At 42.4% G+C, this 25,210-nt stretch overlaps 1 protein-coding gene across 2 annotated transcripts; it reads right to left on the bottom strand.

The window, feature by feature from the left end:
- Window positions 1-5,202: 5,202 nt before the first annotated feature.
- Window positions 5,203-23,990, bottom strand: LPAR3 (lysophosphatidic acid receptor 3). Of its 2 annotated transcripts, XM_042807373.1 has the most exons (4): window positions 23,837-23,990; window positions 17,782-18,242; window positions 14,457-15,214; window positions 5,203-7,540 (listed from the first exon to the last, which is right to left on the bottom strand). In XM_042807373.1, the coding sequence occupies exons 3-4, from the start codon at window positions 15,190-15,192 to the stop codon at window positions 7,191-7,193; spliced, it is 1,086 nt and encodes a 361-aa protein (XP_042663307.1). In that variant the 5' UTR covers window positions 15,193-15,214; window positions 17,782-18,242; window positions 23,837-23,990; the 3' UTR covers window positions 5,203-7,190. The 2 variants fall into 2 exon arrangements, with proteins under 2 accessions (XP_042663307.1, XP_009971387.1); XM_009973085.3 differs by lacking the exon at window positions 23,837-23,990 and having other exon boundaries at window positions 17,782-18,266.
- Window positions 23,991-25,210: the final 1,220 nt, after the last annotated feature.

The following is a 25,210-nucleotide window of genomic DNA, read 5'->3' as shown; positions in this document are numbered from 1 at the left end:
TTATGCTGATTTATGAATGGAATGAGGCATGTGCAGCTGTATTGCTTTTTGCCTCACTAGTCCCTCATAATTTCTGAAATCATCAGTCACTTTCAATAAAACTTGGTTGAGAGGAAGACATCTAAAGGTATTGCCTCACTAACAGGTTTTGGGAAAATAGGCAGTTGGGTAGAGGAGAGCCTGCTCCTGCCTCCACAGAGGGAAGGGTGATGATGCAGCCTCAGCTACCGCTGTGAAAAGGGGGCAAAAGCACTTGCCAGAAATTCTCCAGCCAGAGCTCACACCATGTTTAGCAGAAGTTCCTCCATCCTCGGGCTTCGTTTTGTTTCTGTGAATCAGCAAAGCTCCTGATGCCCATGGAGAGAGAAACACAGGCTGTGGCTTTGCTGGGGTAAGGGGTTCGGGAGACCACCCTCCTGCCTGGATCCCCTTGTGCCAGGAAGGAGGTGAATGCACAAGGCAGTTTCTCTTCAGCTCAGAGAAGTCAATCAGAAAAGAGATTTCTTTGGTTCTGCTGTTCAGAAAGCTCACTGGTTAATAGTCTGGAACTCCCAACTTACATTATAATTGTAAAAATCGGTCATAAGCTTAGGATCTACTTTTCTTTTGCCAAAGTATTATTTTCCAATGTTTTTAACTAATACATGCAAACATAACATTTTTTTCTTATTGTTGGTATTCTGACCTTGCAAAAAAACAAGACTAAAATCTCTGCTCAACCATATTTATTTCTTTTTGTGGCTCTCTGGTCTGTGAAATTGGAGGGTTGCTCTAGGACCCAATACTGCTGGAATTTATCTGTTTAGAGAAAAGTGTGGTTTAATCTCTGCTTTGAAGAACAAAGCAGAACACACAAAAAATGACATGGACTGTGCAAAGAGATTATAAAGGAGAAAGTAGAACAAAACAACATAGATCAAATTTGGGACAAAATCCAACATCGTAAATTTGTGCTTATGGGCCCAAATGTTTCCTCTTTAAAATCATCAATTGTGTTTATAAGGGACTTGTGTGCCAAGAAAGCCAGCCTGCTACAACTGCACCTCTTGGTAAAGGAACAGTTTCCCATACAGCAGAAACTTACAGTCTAAAAGATGACATTAAATGTCTTCATCTCAAATGCCAACACACGTGAAGTCCTTTCACAGAAAAGTGTCTGAGAGCAGCACAACTGTGCAGAAGGTTAAATCTAAGCACGTGGGTGAGCAATGGGGAGTTCACAGTCTGCAGGCCCTTTATCCCTTTAGGCACAAAACCTAATGTTTCTGATTAAATTAACTCCTTTATACCTGTGGGAAAATCCCAGCTCAGTATCACAGAGTGCACTGTACAAACAAATACACTGACATTCATAACAACCGATGCGTTAACCAGAATTTGAATAGAGTCATTTAAGCATTAATAACATTTCCATCTCTGGAGGTCAAGCCTTTTCACGCCCGTGCATTTTGACATCCATTAGTAACTGAACATATTCCTAATAGAAACCTAATTAAAGCCAACACACCAAGCATTTGTTTGCACAAATAACAACAGAAACTGGAGATAAAATTAACTCTCCAGTAGTATGAGAGTCTAGCATATGCAATAGAATCTTTACATTCAGGGTCAAGAGAGCAGATACATATTCTTAACTATTACACATACAAAATACTGGGCAAGATCAACAACGACACTCCCAGAACAGTATCCCATCTCCTTCCACAGCAGCTTTAGGAGGAAAGCTAAAGATCCTCTCTAGATGAGAAGCACATTCCCAGAATATCACCTACTGAACTCCCAAGCAATTACTCTTGCTCAGAAACACTTCCTTATTTTCATAGATATCAAAGCAAGTCAGGTAAACTCAAGGTCAGGGATAAGTATGCTTACTTACTTCTGGCCTACAGATAGGCAGAATTGGGGTTTTGGGGTTTTTTGTTTGTTTTGTCATGGGTTTAATGGAAAGTGTTGTTAAATTGTTTTGTGGTTTTTAGATAAGTTAGACCATATCTATGGTTTTAATGAAACTAATATTTAAGTTAAAATGTAACTGTTGGTGAGAACAGATTAATAAGTGATTTGTGATTTTCTGATAGGACTGTACATCAGAGTCCTAAGTACACAACTGGGATTCTAGTGAAGGCTAGTTCAGAAAAAAAAGCTGTTCCTAGCACAGTTGTCCGTGGTAAACATAGCAGAATTTAATTTGAAAATTAATTTATTTAAACACACAGAGGAGAAAATGCATATACAAGACAATTCAAAATAGCATACCTATTGGCTGCAAAATATCACTTCTAAGTAGGCTGGAAGAAAACAGATGCTTCTGCCTGCTGCAATGAAAAAACACCCTCAATATTATAAAAAGATGTATAAAAGAAACCCAGGGACCAATTACTACTTGAAAGATAAGCAGGATGTTTTGAAGAATGGCTTAAAATCATAGAAGTGTCAAAATCCCTTATCTTCCAAAAGACCTTGGGGGGCTGGGGGAAAAAGAGGCATGCACAGGGAGAGACTATAACGACCTAATTCCTTGTTTCCAGATTTCCCTTTTCTAACTGTTAGAGGTATGCCTAGTCACTGCAAAATATATCATTCAAGGAGGACTGTAATTTACAAAGATTCCTAGAAAATAAATCATCTCTATGATTCTATATAATAAACGAAGGAAATAATGCAGCTGCTAGCTCATGACAAGGGGAAAATCTTCTCCAGTTACTAGCAATGTATAGCATCCAGGGTTATTTTTCAGACCCACTACAGTTCACCATATGGTCTCACAAATGGCTGCACCAGCATAAGGAGGGAGTGGGTGCAAGAGGGAACGTGGGATCACTTCTTCCAAGTTATTTAAAACATTCATTAGAATTATAGGCTAGGATAAATAACAGAATTCCCCTGCCCCCTTCTTTTCAACATTTCCATGTATTTTCACTTTTTGGCTCTAATCTTGCAAGCAGCAGTTGCTTTGGGCCAGACTAAAGTCTGACTCTGCACTGCATCTGCTAGGATAGCAGTCAACAGCCAGAACTATAGGGAAAGAGCATAAGAAATATGACAAGTTCAAATGACCCTTCCTCCATCAGCTTCCAATAACAAATAGTTTAGAACTCTTCACGGTACGTTCACTAAAACTGTGAAAGAATCATAAGTACAAGTATTGCTCATATAATTAACTGCTACTTGGAAGAGAGTTTTAAGTTAAAACAAACAAACAAACAAAAACAACAAAAAAAAACAGAGAGCCAAACCAAAAACCAAATATGTAAAAATATTTATAAATTATAGATCTGATCAAAGAAAGGAACCATCATGTCACATTGCTGCAGTAATTATTGCAGTTCACAGATACGTGCACACACGTATTTCACCAGACAGTAATTACTAAAAAAAAACAAACCAAACCAAAACAAAAAACCCACCTACGCTGAGGGAAAAGTGGTCACGGTAAAGCAGCGACAAAGCAGCGGAGAAGCCATGCTTCAGCACCACTCAGGCTGTCGCAGTTCGGCTGCTCTCCCAGAGGGACTCATCACCCACACCACCTAGGCCAAACTGACAGCACAGATATTAGAGAAACTTCTCTCCCACGCACACAGTTATTAAACAATGATCAGTCTAACTGCTTATCCAGAAGGATTCAAAAGATCTATCGTGTAAAATAAAAGCCCATTGTTCCCGGCTTCTAATAATAATAATTCTCTGAAAAGCATCTCTAATGATCGTGACCACACGTGCTTTATGGGAGAGCTATCCACGGAGGACAGGCCATACATCTTTGCCCTGGGAAAAACCATGGAGCATTTCTTCCTGGACCCACTGATCAACTGAAAGAGCAGCTGTGGTTTGGGAGACAAGCAGCTGGAGAAGGAAAAAGGAGGAGAATATCACAGAAGTTTTCAAACTATAATTACTGTAAACATGTTGTATTAGAAGTATCTGCTTGATACTTACTGCAATACAGCAGCTCTCAAGATGCTCTCAAGACCCAGAAAGGCCTCCAGCATCACCAGGAACATACAAAACCTTATAACTATCCAACCTAATGGTAACTCTACCCTTTCCTTCCTCTGCTGCCTAAGAATTAGTCCTCAGGTTTCTGTGGGTGTTCCCAAAAGAATGAATTTCATCTCATGCATCAGTATGCTGGCATACATAAATAGGATCAGGCACATGCAAAGTCAACAGACACTGATACCTGTTATTCTAAGCTACCAGTGAAAAAGGGAACAAGGAAACTCCATAGAACTTGCCTTCGTCAACTGCCCTTTGCCTTTTTTTTTTTTTTTTTTTTTTACTCAAGTACAAATAGAGCTTTAATGTTTTCCTTGAGACAAACTATTCTGATAAATGTTTATGGAGTTAAAAAGAAATTCCCTGCTACATGAGTAGCTGGATGTTTAGACAGTTTGATATAGGAAACATTATACTGTCTCCGCTGTAGCAATTTGTAGGAAAGTTTGATGCAAGATCAGTTTCCTGTTCCAGTCATGTCACGTTGTAGTTTATAGTAGTAGAAAATGAAGTAGCAGCTCCAAGGGAAGCATCACGCCAAAATAGAGGGCATGTCACTGCAAATAACACTATTCACAGAGCATTATTTTGCAAGCTTTTAGGGACTGATTTATTCATTTTGGGGTTTGTAGTGTTGTGGGTTTTTGATTTTCTTTTCTTAAGTGAGACAAGAGAAAGAATAAGCACAGACCTCAAATCCTCGCACTTACCTGCAGCTGAATGATGGATAATACCTTTCAGATCTTAATCCAGACCAGCAGTCCAATGTATGAGGTGCTCTACAAACAATGCAGTCCTTTACCTTTACAGAAGTCACCTTTTCCTGCTTAAATGGAAAAATCATCAACATGTGGTTATTTTGGAGGCTGAATCCCAGGCTCTGCAGGAGAGATGTAGTGTTTTCTCCACTGCTGCAGATGTTCCAGATCTTTATCCAAGCTCCCTTCAGGGCCTGATTCAACCAAGTGTTACACTGCCTAGCATTGCTAGTAAACATGAAAATTTCATTAAAATATCCCTCCCTCCATACCACCTCTTAGTAACATGAAACAACATTTCCTCATCTTCATTTTTATCTGCAGTTTGATCAGTTCTAGCTTGGATGGATCTGTGGAAATGAGCAGGAGCAACAGTAGCCATTTACTGCTGATTGTTGTGCCAAGTAGTGTTCATTCACCATCCAAATAGGAAACAAAACAAATATTTTATTTTGAAGTAGCATTTTATTTTTCATTAGCTTTGTATACGAAGCTTCAGCCCAGTTAACACAAACTGCACTGCAGGTAGCTGTAGGGACAGGAATGCTTGCATGCTATGCCTTTGCAATGTCACCAGCTCTAGAAAGCACCACTTTACATGCTTTTCAAAACACCAAACTAATGAAGTAGTATTTGCACAAGAACATTGCATTATAACGGCAAAAAAAATGTGTAAACATTTTTAGCATTACTCAAATACAGCATCTACCTTGAAATGTTAGGCTGTATCCCTACAAGGTAGCATGTTATGGGAGAGCTCTCTGAACAGGGGCTTGCTGTGTTCGTAAGCTAAACTCCCAGTGCCTTCTACAACACTGCAACTTGGCCTTTGAGCCAGGTACTGGTTCTGCTTTGACCAACACAGTCCAGGTATCCACATGCAAGTTGTACCAAATGAAGAATTTGACCAAATCACAGCTGATCTTTATCTTTCAGCCTCATACAACACGCTCTTGGTGGTGTTCTCCAACAATTCCAAGTATTCAAAACTTCCAAAATTTTCCAAAGTGACCTCTGGTTGTGGTCACCTGCTTTAATACCAGGGATCAGACCTTCTCTAGGGCACAGCACAGGTAACTCCTCTTGAAATTAAGACAGGTAGCAGGAAACTCACTGCTGTTGAAACCAGACAGCAGGAGCCAGGTTTTTAGAGTACTGAGAAATCTACATCCCAATTTTTAATTTAAAAGTTAAATTTAAAAACTTTGCCCTACAGCTTTAAATTGCTGGATCCTCCATTAGAGTATCCTCCATAAGTCAAAACTCCAGCTTTTTGGGCTGTGGCTGTATTGGCACTGGACTTGTTCAGTCACAATGCTGAAAGCCCTTCATTGCTTGCTGTTCCATGGCCTCTTTCCCAAGTACTTTCTAGAAAGATCTACTTGCTAATCAGAGGTTAAATGTGGTCCAGACAAGGTTAGACAATCAGTTCATTCTGCAGTCTTGTAGGGGTTTAGGTTGGTTTCAGGCTTTTTTCCTGTAAATTAATTTCTATTTTAAATAGCTTGATTGAACCTGTATATATGTATATTTAAACTTCCCTTAAAAGTTCACCCTCTTAAAACAGAGTTTTGGATTTAATTTCTCTTAGTGACACAGCAGTTAAAGAGGGGTGAACACACCCATTTGATGTTATCTGGGAAAGTAAGAAATAAGCATAATGAACACAGCCACACTGCTCTTCTGTTAATCTACCCTCAACATCTGCATACACAACAGCAGCAGAGAGTACAATGTATCTCCTTGCAGCATTCATCCCACTATGGAAGTGATAATGGCTTTTGTGCTTTTTGTACTCTCAGATCCTGACAATCCATGGTCGGACATGCTCACACACACTGCTGTCTGGTGTGGGCTTCCCATCACAGCCAGGTTTCTGGCACAGCTTTAATTAACCATCAAACTACCTACTTTGAAAACAAGATAAGGAGGAGGAAGAGAGAAGATAAGTATGAACTATTTCATTAATTTCGTAAACCAAGAAAACAGGTCACAATTCTGTCCAACCAAGCCTATGAAGCTCCTCAAGATGCACAGAAACTGTTCAAAGCACAAATACTCGATGGATGCTAAGCCTGCACATTGAGCCAGATGAGTTCTCTCTGTAGGAACTTAAGGAGGCTCTTACTACGTTGCTTACATTTTGTTGCCATGCACAAGAAGTCTCTGAGATGTATTTATTCCATTCATATGAAAAAACAATTTCATGTACTTAAAAGGAAAAAAAGGAGAAAGATGGCAGCACAGAAAGTTTTCTTCATTACAAAGTGTTTTTCCATCAGGCAATTATTTATAAGAACTTTTGTTAACACTGAAGTTTAGGCTCTGGAACAAAGTGGATATATTGTTTACTAGCTTTGCCAGTCAATCTTCTGTTACAAAACTTCTCCCTTCCCCCTCTCCTTTTCCAGCCAAGTCAGTCCCTTGAATAGCTCAGGAGTTTCCTTTGTCACCAAGATCTCCTTTTCCACAAATTGTGCCTTGAATAATGCCATCTTCAATGTAGTGCCCTGAGGTATCTGTGCTCCTGCAGAGAACTGTCGAGGGAATCCGTGATGAGCGTTTGTCCTGGCTCTTATCCTCAGACGAGCAGCAAATCATCCTTTTCATGGTACCCCACATCTCATCATCTTTGTATGAATAAATTATTGGATTCATGACAGAGTTCAACAGGGCCAGGAGAAGAAACCACCTTTTAACATTCTGAATCCCACAGTAGGTGCAGTTCAGACCATCAAGCAGTAAGACAACCAAGCCAGGGGTCCAGCAGACAACAAAGGCACCTATAAACAAAGGAGATTAAAATAAATAAATAAATACTTCAAACTCCTAGTGGTTTGGGTGGGTTTTTTTGTATCTTAAAAAAATATTGGGTTCATCAAAATTCTACACAAAAATTATAAAATCAGAAGAGGACAAAATTCTAATGACAGTAGCAAAATTATATCTACTACAGCTTCTCTGCCAAACCCTGAGCGCAAGGCAGGGCAGGTCTCAGAAGTCTGCAGGGAACAAGAATCCAGCTGCTGACAGCATCAGCTCTAACATAAGTGGGGAAAGGTCATTACAGCAGTGATTTGTCCACGCTGATAAATAAACAAGAGGTCCAGAGCATTTATCAGCCGAGAACTGGTGCTCTAAATTCAGACTTCCTCTCTTCACCTCTCTCTCGTATGCTGGAGGAGAAGATACCAGGGCCCTTTTCCACAGCATGATCCAAAGAAGAGCCATGTCCTCTATCACACTACCGCTGACTTTGCAGAGCTATGGGCACACACTGCCCGATTCATAAAACAAGAGTCAGTCACACGGTTTAAACATGTCCCGGCCTGAAACCCTGCAGCTGCCGTAGGACACGCGGCACTGTCTGCGGCACACACGCACCGCCGGCTCCCCGGCCGGAGCTGCAGCACCACACCTCCCTCCACTGCTCCCTCCTGGGCTGTGTGTGCTGGGTGCTTGAGACTCAACAACTCGGATCCAGGAAACAAATTCAGTTGTAAATGAAAAGAAGAAAAAAAACAAAAAAAAAAAAACAAAAAACAAAAAACATGAATTAGCAAAGATGAACCAAAGGATGTAGCAGTCAGGGCAAAGAAATGAAGCAAAGAACCAAAGAACGGGATGAAAAGCAAAAGAAAAAAGACAAGAAGGATAAGGAAGGAAGAGTGTAGTGATAGCAGAACAAGAAAACTCCCCAAGAGAGGCATTTCCCCAAAACATAGCAAGAAACCACAGGACAAGCCCAGGAGCAGCAGAGTTCTCATGTTTCAGCTGCAAGGCAGGAATGACAACAGCCCCTGTGAGGAAGAAGTGAGACACAAGATGACAATAAAAGCTGAAAGAGACAAATTAGGACAACACATTCCTCTCTCACCAGCCCCTCAAAAAAAAAAAAAAAAAAAAAAAAGGGGGGGGGGGAACAAGGGAGAAGAGATCTCAGAGTGAAGACAGCATGAAGAAAGCATAAAAACCACAGCTAGGAAGTTCCATATTGCATTTGCATCTTTCCATGTTACTGAACATCCCCACCATAAAGGAGGGGTGTGGGCAGGACTGGTGGGGAGGGGGAACATCAGAACCAAATGCAGCCCTTGGCCATGAGCTTGGGAGGGGCCCTGAACTGCCCTATCTGCCCTCCTGCCTCCCCCCACCCCACCCCCGGCACCGCAGCCCATCATCCCTCGCCTTGAGCCCAAGGAAGGAGTAGCCATATGTATGATAATACTAACTTAGCACAAGCCACAATTGCTGTCTGACATACAGAAATAGAAAATTACAACTTTGCATAACAGTCAAAGTTTGAACAACGTACTGAGGAAATTCCAATCATTTATAACAGCAGTTTCCCCTTTTTTGGGCTTAGAAAAAATAATCAAACAAATAAGGATGATAGCAGCTATATCTTAAAATGCTCTTCTGGGTGTGTTGGTGTCTGTTTAACAATTTTGGTAGGGAAAGAAAGTCCAGCTCATTTTTGTAAAGCTGGTTTTCCCATGTCTGAGCTGTGCAAGCAAGTAGTGGGAGGGTAGCTTGGCCCACGGCAGGACCCAGGCAGCACTGGAGCCAGGACTCGGCAGCACCGTGGGCATCCCATGGGCTGTGCTGGGCACACAGGCTGGTTTCAGCAGCACTGGACACTTCTCCCCACCTAGGACTTTAATGGACACAGTGCCCATCTGATGGGCAGGCCATAATGGTATATAAAGTTATTCCTCCATTGCCAAGGAGCTGCAAGCTGCTACCGTGACACTTGTTTTGTTTGGTCAGTCTCTATATTACACACTGGTTTGGCTCCAACGTGCTGAGTAAGCAGTTGTGACACCAACTCTCATACAGTCTATAATGGAAAAAACATGGTACCAATTTATTGTCCTGGGGTTCACCAGTAAATCCCATCTGTTTTAACAAGCACTGGAACCAGGCCACCCAGACAGCGCTACTATGTCTAGCTGAGTGTCTCAGTAAGTATTTGGACAGAGAGCTTGTGCTAGCCACCAAGGGTCACTGGCAAAGTCGCCAACACACCAGCTCCATACAGAAATTAAGGTGGGAACAAACCCTCCTTAGAACAAGCACAGATAGCATTTTGACCATGTGTACCACAAAGTATGCAAGGTCCAACCCTGCTTTCACAGAATGAAACAGACCCCAAAGCCACATTTAGCAAAAGACACAGAAATCACTGCTTCAAACAAAACCCCAAGCTCGCAGGCAGCACTGGTCCGTGAACTCCCAGGATATATCCCTGTCTACCTAAGCGGGCAAAACCCTAAAAGGCTTGAGTGGCAAAGTCAGGCAAGGTAAGAGACACCTGCAGACATCTCTGTACATTTCTACACATCTCTATAACCCATGATTGAAGACAAGGATAGGGGCAATGCAGTGACAGTGTCAGTTTCTGGGAAATACTTTCATTGGGCTGTTGATTTGACTCCATCAAAAATACATTTTGTAGTGTATGGAGACAAGACAAGAGATTCACACCCTGCTCTTAGCACCACAGAGATGAAAGTGAGGCATGGCCCAAACTTGCAGCCTTACTTGGGTTGTGCTATTTTTACTACAGAGCTTTCAGAGGGAACCATGGTTAAATATAAATATATACCTTTGTCTTGGCCCTTTCGTGATTCTCTTGTTTGCAGACTTTTTATCCCATAGGAGCTCCTCTCCCTGACAAGGTGCCACACACCAAGAAGAATTTAATCTCTGGGACTCTCTAAAATTCACAGAAGTTACATGAAATATACCCTGGCTGCAACATGAATCAGAACAGCTGAGTCTTCCCACCAGGTCATGGGAGGTCAGGTATCACAATGTCTCAAGGTCAGTTTGAGGATTTTCCACTAGATTTAAACATACATTTTCTTATAGATTACATTATCTCTGCTTGAAAGTTAAATCCTATATACCTGGAAGGACTACTGATGTTTTGGCAGCATCATGTTGTAAAACTGCACATCAAAGCTGACCCTGAGCATGCCAATGCTGAGAAAAAAAAAAGCGCAATAGCTTCCAGTTGCCTTTGCCACATGTGCGCCTGAGTTAAAACAGCAAGTTACCAATTAAACTATAAACTCAGTAAAACTGAAAATCATCCACTCCAAAGTTGCTATTTCAGCAGGAATGTCACTGCCGAGTTCAGATGAGCTACCACATACACACCACCTGAAAATCACGTACCCACACACCTGCAGCCACCCTTCTTCAAAGCTACAGTCACAGGCTCAGCAAGGACTCCACCACAAGGCTACTCTAAGAGGATTTTAGCCCCTTTTGTTAGGTTTGCCATCTTCCAGTTTCAACCAGATAACTTCCTACGGTTTAGGATACCAAAGGAAAAGCCATTTCAGCTGCTCCTGTCCTGTGATACAACATTTTAAGGGTTATGATAAAAAACAGCTGATGACAGCAACCTGAGTCCCAGCCTCTGGAAGGGGCCATCAAAGCCGAACAGAGTGGTGCAGAAAGCCACCTGCAGCTGCGGTCACCATGAACCCATGAAGTCAAACCGAAACCCAGATTCCCCCAACTCTTAACTGTAGGACCACAGGAGAACTCTGCACAGAGGCCACAGTGGTGTTTTACTGGAAGGGCAGCCAGCCACAGGCCCAGCCTCCCCAAAAACAGAGGAGGCAGCAGATGGAAGGAGCAGCACGACAGCAGCACCTAGACACACACAGCCTCCTTCCACACAGCAGTGGGGCAGCAGGATTTTATCCTGAACCTCCCATAAAACCAACAGAGGACATTAACAAGAACTCTGCTTTTCACCATGCTTCATCCAGCCACGGGGCATCCTGGAATCATTTTTAGTTAAGGCCATATTAGGTACATACTCCAAAACATCTTCTGGTGTTTTGAAACAAGCCATTAGAAATTACTGCCTCTAGCAAAATCCACATGCTGCATACAGCTATCAGTTGTTGCATCAGTGGATGTAAGCACAATTTTAGAAGTATCCATTGGTGACATCTTTGGTAATCAGAAAGCCCAGAAAATGTAGTTGTTCAGTTTCTAATATATTTTACACAGTGGGCTTGAATGACTTGGCCAGAAATGCACATTTCAAGCTGTTTTAAAAGATATAATTCTCATTCCTAGAAATAAACATTTATAAAAAGCCTCTCAGAGTCAAGATTTGGAGAGTTGATATGAAGGGACATGCCAAGATAGATTTCCTCTGACACAGGAGTTTGAGGTAGATCTTGCATCCATCAACACATACACTAATTTGACTTCTTTGGAAGCAGGCTCTGTTTTGGTTTTGTTTCTGACTGGCAAAGTAAATATACAAAATTATAATCTCTAAAGTAGCACTCAGGCTTTCTAAGTTAAATTTGCCTGGCCCAGCACTCAGTATCATTAAACTATAATTTGGGTAAAGCATTTAATCCGGTGGCTGAAAAGCCATATTCTGCGAGTAAAAGAAAGCTAATACTGATCTTTAAATCAACCTGTATTCCTAAGGCCCCTCTCCCTAGTAAAAGAAAGAATAAGTTAAAAATGAAGTGTAGCATGGAGTTTACTTCCACGCAGCAGCACGGCTGTGGTGAGCACTGAAAACCTGCCACAGGCTAAAGGACGGTGAGGGATTAGCAAACAGCGGCCACTGTCCCTGTCCTTCCAACTCCCACATCAGCTGTCTGGCTGTCCTCTCCCCAGCATGCAGACCACCTCTCTGCTCTGACCTGCAAACAGGCATGGGTGGCACCGAGAGCTAACAGTGTTATTCCAACACTCACTCAGCATCTGCCAATGTTGGCTTATACGAAACTAAAGTAATATTAATTATATAAATAGACATATAAATTAGACAGGGCTCTGCATGTTGATTTATTTGCACACAATTTCCCAGAAAGCAGCCTGCAGTTCTGCCTTGCATAGAAATGCTTAGAGAACTGACGTTTAAAAGTATTTTTTCTTTTTGCCTCATTTCAATGCAGCAGTTAACTACAGTCCACCTGATGCTTATGTTTTAGGGCAGGATCATGCTTGGAACAATTAAGTTTTCTGCAGGGATTTTCCCCTTCCAGGGGGATGCTTTAAGTTTCACTGCTCAAGAGCTTCAGGGTGAGTAAAAGATTGAATCTTGGCCCTGCAAGTCAAGGTGGGGACAGGAACAACCACCACATTATCTCTCTATAGGTGCCATAAAAACAAGGGGGAAAAAATGAAGGACAATTACAGAGGGATTTAGAAGGGAAAAATGGGGAGGGGTTTAGAAGGAAAAGGCTCTGGCAGTGACCAGCCAACTTCAGAAGACACAGCAGTACTAGTGAGAACCTTGTACTTCCTTGAACCATCAGTCCACTTTCTTTTCCACAGTCAGGCACTGTGAAGTTTAACTCATGTCAGCTTCTAAAGCATTTTAAGACATCGTTTGGTAGATGAAGGTCTACCAAATAGACAGCACTATTATTTGAGGAAAAAAAAAAAAAAAAAAGGAAGAAAGAGGAACAGATAGCAGACTGTGCAAAAAAGATCCATAGGCTGCACTGGGAAGAAAGTGTCCTCAGACCTGAACTTCCTACCCTGGCAACTCCTACCTCCATTAAAAGCGACACTTTTCTCCAAGACCTCTCTAGTAGTACCATGCTGCAGTACAACAGGACTGTGTCCCAGGTATACATGGACATGACCTTTCCCAAAAGCTCCAGCTTTCTTGTGCTGGCTCATACAACATCAGAACAGTAGTCAGAGTGGCAAAGCTATATTTGTGCTTTTAGAGTCGCCCACATTCCAAGCCCAGCTTCACAAATGTCCCAGTGTTCTCCCAGTTCCACCTGGAGCGAGCTGCACGAGCCAGGCTCATGTGATGCCTGGCTTCCCCAAAACATCTCACTCAGATTCAAGTCTTCCTGGGGAGAATTGATTGCTACCGCTAGTATTTTGTTCCAACGATCAATCATCCACTTTGTGCATCTCTAATTCAATAAGCATCTACATCACATCACAACTAGATAGATGATGATGTGATTTGAGCTGCTCAAATATCAACAGCGTCTCTAGGGCAGAATCCAGGTCAAATCTCATGTTATGATCTAGAGATCCAAGGACATACAGTATCATCAGCTGAAAGTACTTTGCACTGTGTGATTTTCACAGAGCAAGGGTGAACTCTCACCTTGCAAAGCAAACCTCTGTCAAAGTCACAGACCCACTAGGCATCCTATCCTTTCCCCAGGGAAGATGAGTTTCCAGGGGGAAGAAGTTAATATTGTTAAGAAACAGCCAAGAGAAAGAAGTGCCAAGAAAACTATCCCCATTCAGCAATAGGATTCATGGCCTTATACAGATATTAAAGATCATTATTTTGAAAGTGTTCTACTAGGTAGCTGTGAATCTTCACAAGCCTTCCTCCAAAGTGATTTTGTATTCCTGCCATACCCTTCACAACAAAACTGTAGATAATTTGTGTTTTGTAAGAAGCTGCCTACCAAATAGAGAAACTTTTCTTCTTTGCATTGACCAGTCCCCTACTTTGCATTTCTGCTTGGTGCAACACTTGTTTCATTACATAAAGCAGACAGAAGACTAAATTACTCCAGCACTTACAAATTCAATGAGGGTTTTGTTTTGTTTTCTTTTAAAGGGGTTGGCTTTTTTTTTGTTTTGTTTAAAAATCAAAAAGAAAAACCACACAAACCCATTGATTGGCACTGCCAGTCTCACATACCATGTCTTGTAATCTCTTACCTAAGAGAGTCATGACAGTCTTCATAAGCTTCACAGGAGTTCTCCTACGGCTAATGGATCCACTAGTATGTGATGACAAGACATTAGTTTTCCTCTGGACATACATGTAGATTCTTATATAAACCACCACCATAATGAAGAAGACGACTAGGTTTAAGATGCTCCAGAACACCAAGTAACTTCTGCTGTAAATAGGTGCCAGGGATGAGCAGGCGGTAATATCACAGAGGCAGTTCCAACCCAGAGTAGGAACAGCACCCATGAAAATAGCAATGGCCCAAATTGATATAATTAAAAAGGTGACTCTCTTCTTTGTGAGATTACTGTGAATCTTCATCCGCATTATCGACATGTGCCGCTCAACAGCTATGACGAGGAGGTTCACCAGGGAAGCTGTCAGGCTGGTGTCCAGAAGACCCTGACGCAAAAACCAGCGGTTAACAGTTAATGTCTTAGACACTGGGCCAGTGTTGAACATCAAGAATACATAGGCAATTCCAGCAAAAAAGTCTGCAGCTGCTAAATTGGCCAGGAGATAGTAAAAGGGAAAATGAAACCTCTTGTTCTTGATTACAGCTGCTATGACCAGGGAATTTGAAATGAAAATGAAGAGGCAGAAAAATGTCCCAAAACACAGAACAACAATAAGCTTTGGCCCTGTCCACTCATCTACTGTGTCAGTGTTCGTCTTGTTATAAAAAAAGTCCATGCGCTTATCATAGTAGCATTCGTTCATCCTGGATTAAAGCCCCTGCATCCTAGGAAAGGTGAAAGGCAAAAAAAAGGAAGAAAGATTAAAAATCTTTAAATCTTTAAAAATTAAAAATATTGGTTCTTGCTTCAGTCACCATGCCTAACCGCAGTGCATGATGCTTTGATGAATCGGGAATTTTCAGGAGTCTTACCCGCTTATAAAACCCCAGCAGTCCCTTCACACTAGCAGTCATACTGTACAGGCAACAGCAGAAGTTAGAAGGTTAAAAGTGACTTTCTGGAGGTCACAAAGAAAATCTGAGCAACATCCAAGCCATTCTTGCTGTGAAATCCCATGTTTGATCCACAGATCCATCATTATTTCCATTTCTCAATGTATCCAGTCAGGACAGTGAAGTATAAATCATAACTCCTCCGTTATACTGACTAAGCAATAAAAGACCTATTACTGGAAAAATATTTTTTTGTTTTTTCAATTATACATTAATAAATGTAATCATGTATGTATATAAGATGCTACAGGCATATACGTTCTGATCACATGCCTGTTATTTACTGCTACAGATTTAAGTGTGCTGAAAAGGGAAAAACACATTCTACATATCTGACTACTGTAAAGCCAGAGATTATGTTATTGGGCTGTCAACCTAGAACCCTGTGAGCACCATGCTGCCTAATTATCTTCAAAACCAAAACACAGTTCCTGACCCAACCCCAGGATAAAGCAAGCCCCAGCAACAGCAGTAGTGCTGTTTTTTTCTTATACCTAGTCAGTACTGTTTTGGACACAGGGCTATCAGACATGATAGAAGAGGAAGTCTGTGTTCCAGATTACATCACAATCCAGCTACTCCAGTGAGGTCAATGTCACCTGCCTTGGCAATTTTACTGCCTTTATTAATGAACCAAACCGAACTCAAACTAATTTACACAGGCAGCTCTGACAGCAATTACTTATGGTGACCGGACCCCGTGCAGCGTCTCACAGCCTAGTAGGAAGAGTTTGTGTCTGATCATCACTAGCCCTCTCACTTGCTGTCAGTATCCAAATAAGGGTTTTAACAATCACTTCATTAATAGATATTGTATAGTTTTAGCAAAACCTAGCAACCCAACCTTGGCGCAAGATCCTAGTCACATTAGATATTATATAGAGAAGCAAACCTGTGCCTGACTCTAAGGGCAGAGAGGAGGCAGTATCAGGATACAAAGCTGCAGGAGAGGCAGCAACACTAATAGCTGCTATAAACCTTGTGAGCCCCCGGCTGCCACGAGTGCCAGAGTGATAGACTGAGCAGGGCTGAAAAGAAAGAAAGAAAAAACCCCTAGAAGTACTGGTTACAGGCAGAAAGATACAAAAAAGCATAAGCTTTTCAACTCTGCAGCTAAAATTGATCACAGATAAAGATCAGGTTCACTTAGTCTATTATTACCTTGTGGTTACTTAACAGTTGTATCTCATCTCTCCAGGGACTGGGAAGCAAATTAAGCAATCCCTAGCAGGCTGGCTAACGAGCCAAATTTGTACTAAAGGTTCCTTCAGAGTTTTAAGATAAAAAGGTTTGTCTTCTGTCATTTCAGTTATGCTACTTGCATTATTTCTCTCATGCAATATTTGTATTATCTAATTTTAAATGAACTTGCACTATCCCATCATTAATATTTTCAAAGTGAATTTGTTTTTTAATATTTCATTTTACTGAACTAGCTCCTTGGCCTTTTTTTCTTGGTTCCCACCCTACATCTAGTAGCCCATGTGAAAGCAGGCCACTTGACATTATTGTCCATTTTATTACCCTCAAGAACCTAGGCAGCCACTTCTTTTATAAAATAATATATTATTTAAAGCATCAAACTCAAGTACATAGTCAGAACTAAGAACAACTACTTAAGGACAAGAAGTGGAAGGAAACAAGTAAATCATCCCTTGTGCTGAAGTATTACAGAGCATCCTTTCATCTAAAAATAAAAAAGCCTCGGCAACTCAGATGCACTGTAAGGATTCAACTAGTATTCAGTGCCTCCCGCTCCCTGTTCAGGGCAATATGGTGGAGTTGGGCAGTCAGTACCTTCCCCCTTCTCACCTAGGAGGTACTCAAAAATCAAATTACGTCTGTAAGTGACCAGAAGTCCCTGAGGAGCTGCAAGCAACTGCTACTCAAGCAGCTGAGTTCTGGGAACCCTGCCCAACTGAGACGGCTCTGTTCTTACCCACCAAAGCAGTAAAGGACTTGCTGAGCTTGACATGAAGCTTTTACAGAACAGCCCAAATGTCTGCAAATAGAAGCAGCATTTTGGGTAAGAATGGCAGAAAAAAAAAAAAAAAATCTGTGAAAATTATAGGGAAGACTTCCTGAACATGTTGTATCTTACTGTGTAATCAACTCAACATATGAATCTCTTTTATTTGCAGTGACAGAAGAGTGTCTGCAGATACTTTTTGCATCTCATCTGGAGAACAAGCTTAAAGAAATTCAAAATACCAACTATGAACTTATTCTAAATACTTTAGCTTATTGAAATCCCATCGACTTTTGAAGTAGCACCTGAAAAAAAAAAAAAAATCACACATCTGTAATTTTCCACTAAAATAATCACAACAAACACTCACAGTCACACGGCAGAGCTCAAATGGCAAATGTTTTTGAAAGAGATGTCTTGAGGTGTTGAGATAAGGCAAGAGGGAGTAGAAAAGCATCCAGCTGAGGTCTCAGGGTCACAGGGCAGACTCTGGAGGCGTCCAAATGGGAGCTGCATCAAAGCAGTAGCTGAACCGGAGCTCGTTTGCATCCCAGTCCTTCAGAGCAGAGATGTAGCACTTGGCTGTCTTGTCGTGCCAGGGTCCTTCCAGACAGTGGTTTATTTCACACCCTCATTTCATTTTAAGTCCTCCCAGCAGAACGAGCCTGACATTCAGGGGAGCTGTGCAGCTGTGACAGAGCTGTGCAGCTGTATCCTCAGTGGGCCTGCCCCAGTCCACACCAGGCATGAGAGATGTGTGATAGGATATCCCATATTTCTTGACATATCAGTTTAACACATTGCAGGACTTTATTCTCCAGATCTTCTCTTCTGCAGTCAAATCAGCAACATTTATCTTAATCAGGGCAGGTTTAAACTTAAAAAGAAAAACAAAACAAAACAAAACAAAACCCCACATCCTTAAGTATTATATATCTCAGATTTTTTTATTAACTACACACACATTTGAAAATACAGGCAAAATATTTTTCAGAAAAGTTTTTAAAATAATAGAAACTGAAATAGTATAAAAACAGCTAAATTGGTTAACCCAGCCTTATAAAGACAAGTCTTCTAGAGCCTGCAGCGGCAAGATCCCCAGCTCTGCTACTCGCTTCACGAAGAATTGCCTTCTTTTGCTTTGAAAGTGGTTCTTACAAGCTTGATACTTCTCATTTTTTTGGTGGGAAAGGACAGCAAACCATCTCTACTCACGTCTTCAGTGCCACTCTGTATAGCCCTCCATATAGATCTCCTAAAGCTTGGCAGCAGTAACCGCGTATTGCATACTCTACAGATGGGTTGAGATATTAGCTTGCCACAAGTCACTCGCAAGCAAATAATAAAAACTTTGCAAATGCCAAAAGAATACACTTGTCAAAAAGTTTCTTTTCCTTATTTCAATCTAATTATTTCAGTTCAACCAATAGTGGCTACAAAGATCAGAAACTGATGGACTGTGAAGTGTGTTTTCCTCTACTACTCTGAGTAAACATAAGCTTTGAGTGGGAGAAATCATCTGTTCCAAAAATCTCAGCAGATTTGGTTCAGTGAAACTGCTTTCAAATGCAAAAGCATACATTAAGAATTCTTCACAATCCAGCACATCTTGAGCTCTGTTTGTCTTAAAGACAGCTTGTATAATTGAATTGATTTCAAATTCCTCTATGTAAGTGCAACTTGCATCAAGTCAGAATATATTCTTCGCCATTCTTAAAATAAAAGTAAAGAATTTGCGTGAGTATGTAGAAATATATTGCACTTGCTACTTAAATAAATTGTTAGTGAAACACCACCTAGATAATGTTTTGGACAAAAGCTTCAGCTAGTTGCAAGCTAACATGCTTCAATAGTTGTTATTCAATTAGAATCTAGTTTGCTTCAAGAAAGTTAATAAAAATCTGTATATTTATAATGAAATTTAATATCAGTTATTTAAATATAGGATTTTGCCAATCCAAACTGTGATTAAAAATTACCTTTTAAGTCGCTTTGATTCAAAATTAAATTCGGCCTGTGAATCAGCTCTAAGTTGAGTTACTTATCATTAATGTAAACATATCTGAAGGAAAACTCAAGTAGTATTTTAATGAGAAGGTCATTGTAAAGTTTAGCCTGCAAGCCATAATGTGATTCATGACACACCCCGGTGGTTTTTTGCCTCTTTCCTGTCCATTAAAAACCAAAAGGTTTCACTACATTGGCCACAACCTTATTGAAGGGTTGGCATCAGTTTGGGGGACTTTGATAGCTTCTGCTCCGCTCCCGTGTAAATGCAAGAGAGAGGGAGCACACATGCACGGGCTGGCACAGTGAGCCACTGTGAGAGGATTCAAGCCGAGTTTGCAGCTGGACTGGAAAGTCCGTAGGGCAGGACTGAATCTATAGGAGGACTCTAGCAGTGAAGCCCTGTAGCAGGGCTGGAAGTTAGCTTGAGTGAGAGGCGAGGGGAGCTCGCCCGGACAGAACCCGGGACTGGTTTACTGCTGTTTTTTCTGAGCTGGCACAGGGACTTCTGTGCAGAAATGCAGGGCGGTCCAGCATCCAAAATGTTACACCCTGGCACAGAAGGAGAGACGGCAAAGCCAGTACAGTGTCCGTGGGACAGCACACAGGAGCGAGCAGCGCCCAGGCTCAGCCTGCAACGTGGGCAGGCTGCCAGCCTACGCCGGAGCACTTCACCTCCCTGCCTCCCCCTCTCCATTAGCAAAGACGAGGTATTAAATACAGATCTCTAAGATATTTTGAAACTTGTTACAGAAGTTGCTCTTCGGAAAGCTGAGTTTATCACACTGACCGGTCACAGGCATTGGTGGCACGGCAAGGAGGCAAGTCACTTGAAAGACTCTCTGCATTCAAACTGCTACTGCAGAGAAATATTAAGCAGCAGCAATTGACTATCTGCACATACTGCTTAGGCTTTTCAAACTTACCCTACAGGCAGCAGATGCCCCTTGATACAGTCCCACGAAAGGAGTGCCTGGAGGCTTGCAGAGCGCACAGCCCTCGGCAAGGGCTCCGCACAGCAGTCCTCTTACCTGCCTGCACCCTGTGCCACCCGCAGATGCGAACACCCTCTGTCCCTTCCTCTTCTTCTGTGTAAACAACTGGTGCTGCTTTTCTTTTCTAGTTACTGAAAAGTCTCTTTCTCACCTCACTCTGAGAGGAAGCTGCAGGCTGCAGAAGAGAGCTGGGGTGCTGGGCAGCCAAGCTATACACACAAGTAGTACCAATTCAGAAAGGGAATCGGTTCCTTGTTCCCCTCCACACCCTGCATACATGCACGGCACAGCCAAATGATTGCACAGTAACCCAAGAAACCCTTTCAGGCTACCTCAGCTTAGAAAGAAATACCAGTGCAGAAAAGGGTGTGTAACACAGCAGAGGCCAAAAATGTTAATATGTAACTGTAAGAAGTTTTGTGAGGTAAGTACTCTGGTTCACTTTTAATTGTCTTTAATAGTTAATTGATACTATAACAAAAACCAATCTAGAGAAACAAACTGAAAGGAAGTACATAAATAACACAAAGTTATACCCAAATATCTCAATCTAAACCACAGCTTTTTTTATATGGTACTATCAGGGGATGCAATGGAAGCCAACATTCATTTATCAGGTTTTACAAAGACAAATTATCTCAGAAGTAACCATTTTACATTTTGTTTATTAAGGGAATTCTGTGAGCACTGCCTGTACTTGGAACAGCATGCTACATGGTCCACTTCAAGGAACTAAGAATATACTATTTCAAGGCCATTTTCAAAATTCAGCTTTACAAATTGGAAAAAAAAATATTATAAAAAACTGTAAGGCTCAACAAGTAAATTTTTAATCCAGAGAATTTATTTATTAGCAAGGGAATCTACTTCTGGTTGTGTTTGGCTACATTTTTTCTTTGTAACTTAAGTATCCCCAGTTTCAGATAATTGTCTGAACTCAAATCAAGCATGCATGAGCAGCATTATCCCATTATCCCAGTCTTCAATGCCTTTTAGAATAAGGAGAGCAGAGTGCCACATCCATTTCCACACCAAGCCCGCTTCATCTACATAATGTGAATTTGATGGAAAGTACAGCAGCGCTCATGCTTCCACCACAGTTCTGGTCATTTCCAGTAATAGTCCATTTTAGTGGCATCATCTTCTGGACCAAAAAGGGAAGGGAGTGGGGTAAAGGGAATCAAGATGATTACTTGGCACCTCTTACATATCGGTGGTGGAAACTCCTAAGGTTTTCTTATTCATCATACATCCTGCATAAAGTACCAAGGCTCTATGGTACAAACAAAGGATCTTAAAAGTATTAAGCCTAGCAAAAATGTAGAACCTCAAGACTAAATATTTAAGTTGCAGAGAGAGGAAGTAGTACCGCCAGCCATGACCACAGCACTGTACACGCAGACTGATAAGAGGCTTAAAAATCACTGCTGGGGCACAGAAGTGTCACCCTGTTTGTGTATGTGACAGAGCTGCGCCCCGGCGAGCCGCTGCAGACCAGCACAGGCAGCTGAACTGGGAAGCACTGAGATACAGGGGCACGTACAACAAGGTATTGCAAAGTTCGGGCTCCAGCTCCTGAAATCCCTTTAGTACAAAGCTGCTCTACTACACTAAATTGCTTTTTAAAGCTCTGATCCACTGCAGAAAGTTGTTAGAGACAGATACTAAGTAACTCACTAGTTACCACAAGTTTAGACTTCAGACTTTGGTAATTTAAGACTTTCTGAAATTACGGTTTACTAAATCTATATATGGAGTTCAAACTAAAAACTTCACTGCAAAGCTTTCATTTAGTCTCCTTTAAGTGTGGTTCTGGAAAGAGCTGGCAGGTCATCATATAATGCGGAAACAGACCCAGCATTTAAAGTATTTAAAAGCCATTCAAACAGCCTGTACGTTGTGAAACATGCCTAGAAGAAAATACCTGTTCTGCTTCTAAACTAAATTTTCCATTTCTGCAGAACTTCTAGGTCTGCTCATTGATCACTATCAACTCCATTTTACAGTTCAACAAATCAGCTTTCTTTCATAAAACCTACAGAATGTGATTACAGACTATTTCAGCACAAGCACAACCAAGTAAACTTTTACTGTTTATTTTCAGAACATAGCTGATGAGGACCTGAATCACACCACTTCTGATTAAAACAAGCCACCTGACTGTATCAGATCTGTTGACAGATACAGAGCCCTGGTTTGCAAGCAAACATTTCAGTGGAACTGGTAGAAATGGTGGGTTGCAATAAACATTTGCTAGACACACTGAATTGGACCTAATGGCTTAAAAGTAGAATCCAGGTACGTGAATCTTTAAGACTACTACCCAAGAAAAATATATTCTCTATGATGTCAGACTTTCTATTTCAGAGATTTTATTTTATTACCTGATAGCATAAAGACTATGCTGGTGGATGTTCTGAAACAGTTAAGTCATAGCACAGGAGGATAAGGATACAGTCAATCCAACTTGTGTGAAACTATAGTCTGGCATTCTGCGAAAAGCCAAATACATCTTTCAGCTTTCCTTGCTGGTAAGAGCTGCTGCTTCTTTACTGATTGTGCAAAATTGTTTTGTTTTAATTTCACTTAATTTTCAGTACACAGATAAACTTAGTGAAATCAGATTTTTTACCACATAACTGGATCTGCGTTTACTTCCTGCTACACCTCTTAGATCATAAGAACGTGCAAGAAACTACATATTCAGCTTAAAGAACAAAGCTACAACAATGCACTTTACCAACCTGTAACAAGAAATGTCTTTTTCTAGATTCATATCACAGAAGTGAGAACATACCTACTCACCTGTCTGCTGGAAACACAAAGGTACAGAAGTGCATTTTTCTTTTCCCTTAAGGAAAAAAGCTAATCAAAAGATATAATGCAAAATAATATAATTGTATTTTCCAGTGTATTGCAAAGATTCAGATGATACCTCTTAAAAAAATACCTCCATGAAAGAACCTGTGCCAAGCCCCAGGCGGTACACGCTTGCTGTCGGTGCCCCGAGCAGGATGCGATACGCACGCAAATCCAGAGATGTGCAAACGAAGCTTCAAATATATCAAAACTCCCACATGTATATGTAGGAATCAGCTATATTTTGAGACACGCATTATATAGCTATAGACGCCGAGAGGCGTGTACAGCGCAGAGGTGCAGCCCCGCGGTAGCCAGGGCTGTACCCCCCCCCCCCGGTAGCCAGGGCTGTACCCCCCCTCCCCGGTAGCCAGGGCTGCCCCCCGCGGTAGCCAGGGCTGTACCCCCCCTCCCCGGTAGCCAGGGCTGCCCCCCGCGGTAGCCAGGGCTGTACCCCCCCCTCCCCGGTAGCCAGGGCTGTACCCCCCCTCCCCGGTAGCCAGAGCTGCCCCCCGCGGTAGCCAGCCCTCAAGGAGACGGAGCGCGACCCCGCTTCCAGCTCACCGGCAAGGGGCAGGCCGCGGCGATGGGGGGGTGAAAGGCAGTTGAATCGAACTGCGGAAAGTTTCTTCCTGCCCGACTACAAGGGAAAAAGAGTTAATAAATCCCGAAGTTCATTAAGCCCGCGATGAAGCCGCTCCCATCCCCGGCCCCTCAGCCGCGCCGCCGCCGGCCCCGGGACGCGCCCGCCCCGCCGTGGGGAGGCGGGGGGCCCTGCCCCGGCCCCGCTCACCGGCAGCCCCCGCAGCGCCGCGCCGCCGCCCGCTCCCGCCCCGCGTGCCCCGCCCCGCCCGGCCCCGCCCCGCCCCGCGCGGGAACGCGGCCCTCGCCGCGTTTGTTTTCTCCCAGGTGCGAAGGTTTGGCTCCCCCCCGCCGCCACGATGCGGGTCGAGGCGGGGCGCGTCAGGCGGCCCGCGGGAGGGGTCGTGCTGCCCGAAGAGCCCAGCGGAAGGTCCGTCGTCGGGCCCGTTTTGGGAAACAAAAGCAAAACCCGGGTAAAACGGCAGTAACTTCTGGGAGTAGATCAGGACGGTACAGACGGGTGCATGTGCCACTTCCTTCCAGCAACCCCTGGCGCTGTTCTTTTAAATGTAGCATAGAAGGCAAAGAACCACCTCACACCCAATGCAGCGATACCAAAACCCTGAGGCTCCTGTTGACCCCGAAGGGCAGGACTGAGTACACACAGTTTTGCCATGAAGGAAAAACCGAGCACAAATGTAGGAGGTGGTACAAAGTCAAATTTATCTGACTATCATGATCAGATGGATCTGACCCATTGCTACTTACCTGAAGCATTCACCAAGACCAGGCATGTGTCATCCGAGGAGTACAGAGCTACTCAGGGGTCTGATCAGAGCTGGAGAACTGACAAAAGAAAATCTCAGCAGAAAGTCTCTGCTCCGTTTTTCAGAAATCCTGGTAACAATTACAGCATAAAACCTAGATGGAGTGCTAAAGACTAGGTGAAGCCTTACATGCGAGCACCACTTACGAAATACCAAACAGCCTCTACTCCAGCGGCTTTTTCCTGCTTCATCCATCAACAGAAGGTGCCAACAGAAGGTGCCAACATAAGAGCTCCAACTCTCACCCACCCCGCTCCCCTCCATGAATACTCACCTTGAAGGTGGCTCAAAATTTTTTCCTCCTTCCTGCCTGTTTCTTTCTAATACAACCTTCTTCACTGCCTTTCCATCCATTTCTCTCCCCCCTTTTGTTAAATCCAATAAGCAATTAGCAAAAGCTTTTTATTCCCAGAGAAGACAACCAAAAGCAACAGCTTATTTTCAGAATACTCTGCAAAAGCTTATGCTCCAGTTCTGCTCCCATGACTGCGCATCACCTCCTTAGCAGTTGGAGTGGGACCACCTACCA

Source organism: Tyto alba, unplaced genomic scaffold (assembly GCF_018691265.1).
Source record: "Tyto alba isolate M040663 unplaced genomic scaffold, T.alba_DEE_v4.0 Super-Scaffold_1000006, whole genome shotgun sequence".
Classification (NCBI taxonomy): Eukaryota; Metazoa; Chordata; class Aves; order Strigiformes; family Tytonidae; genus Tyto; species Tyto alba.
Note: the sequence above shows the minus strand (reverse complement) of the source record. Positions and strands in the feature narration are given on the sequence as shown.

What these genes read in the sequence shown, in the direction of transcription:
- LPAR3 (XM_042807373.1), bottom strand. Translation starts at nt 15,192, where the DNA reads ATGAACGAATGCTACTATGATAAGCGCATGGACTTTTTTTATAACAAG. An exon ending in GACTGTCATGACTCTCTTAG is followed by an intron (nt 7,541 to 14,456) that starts GTAAGAGATTAC and finishes CTTTGTTTATAG; the next exon opens with GTGCCTTTGTTGTCTGCTGG.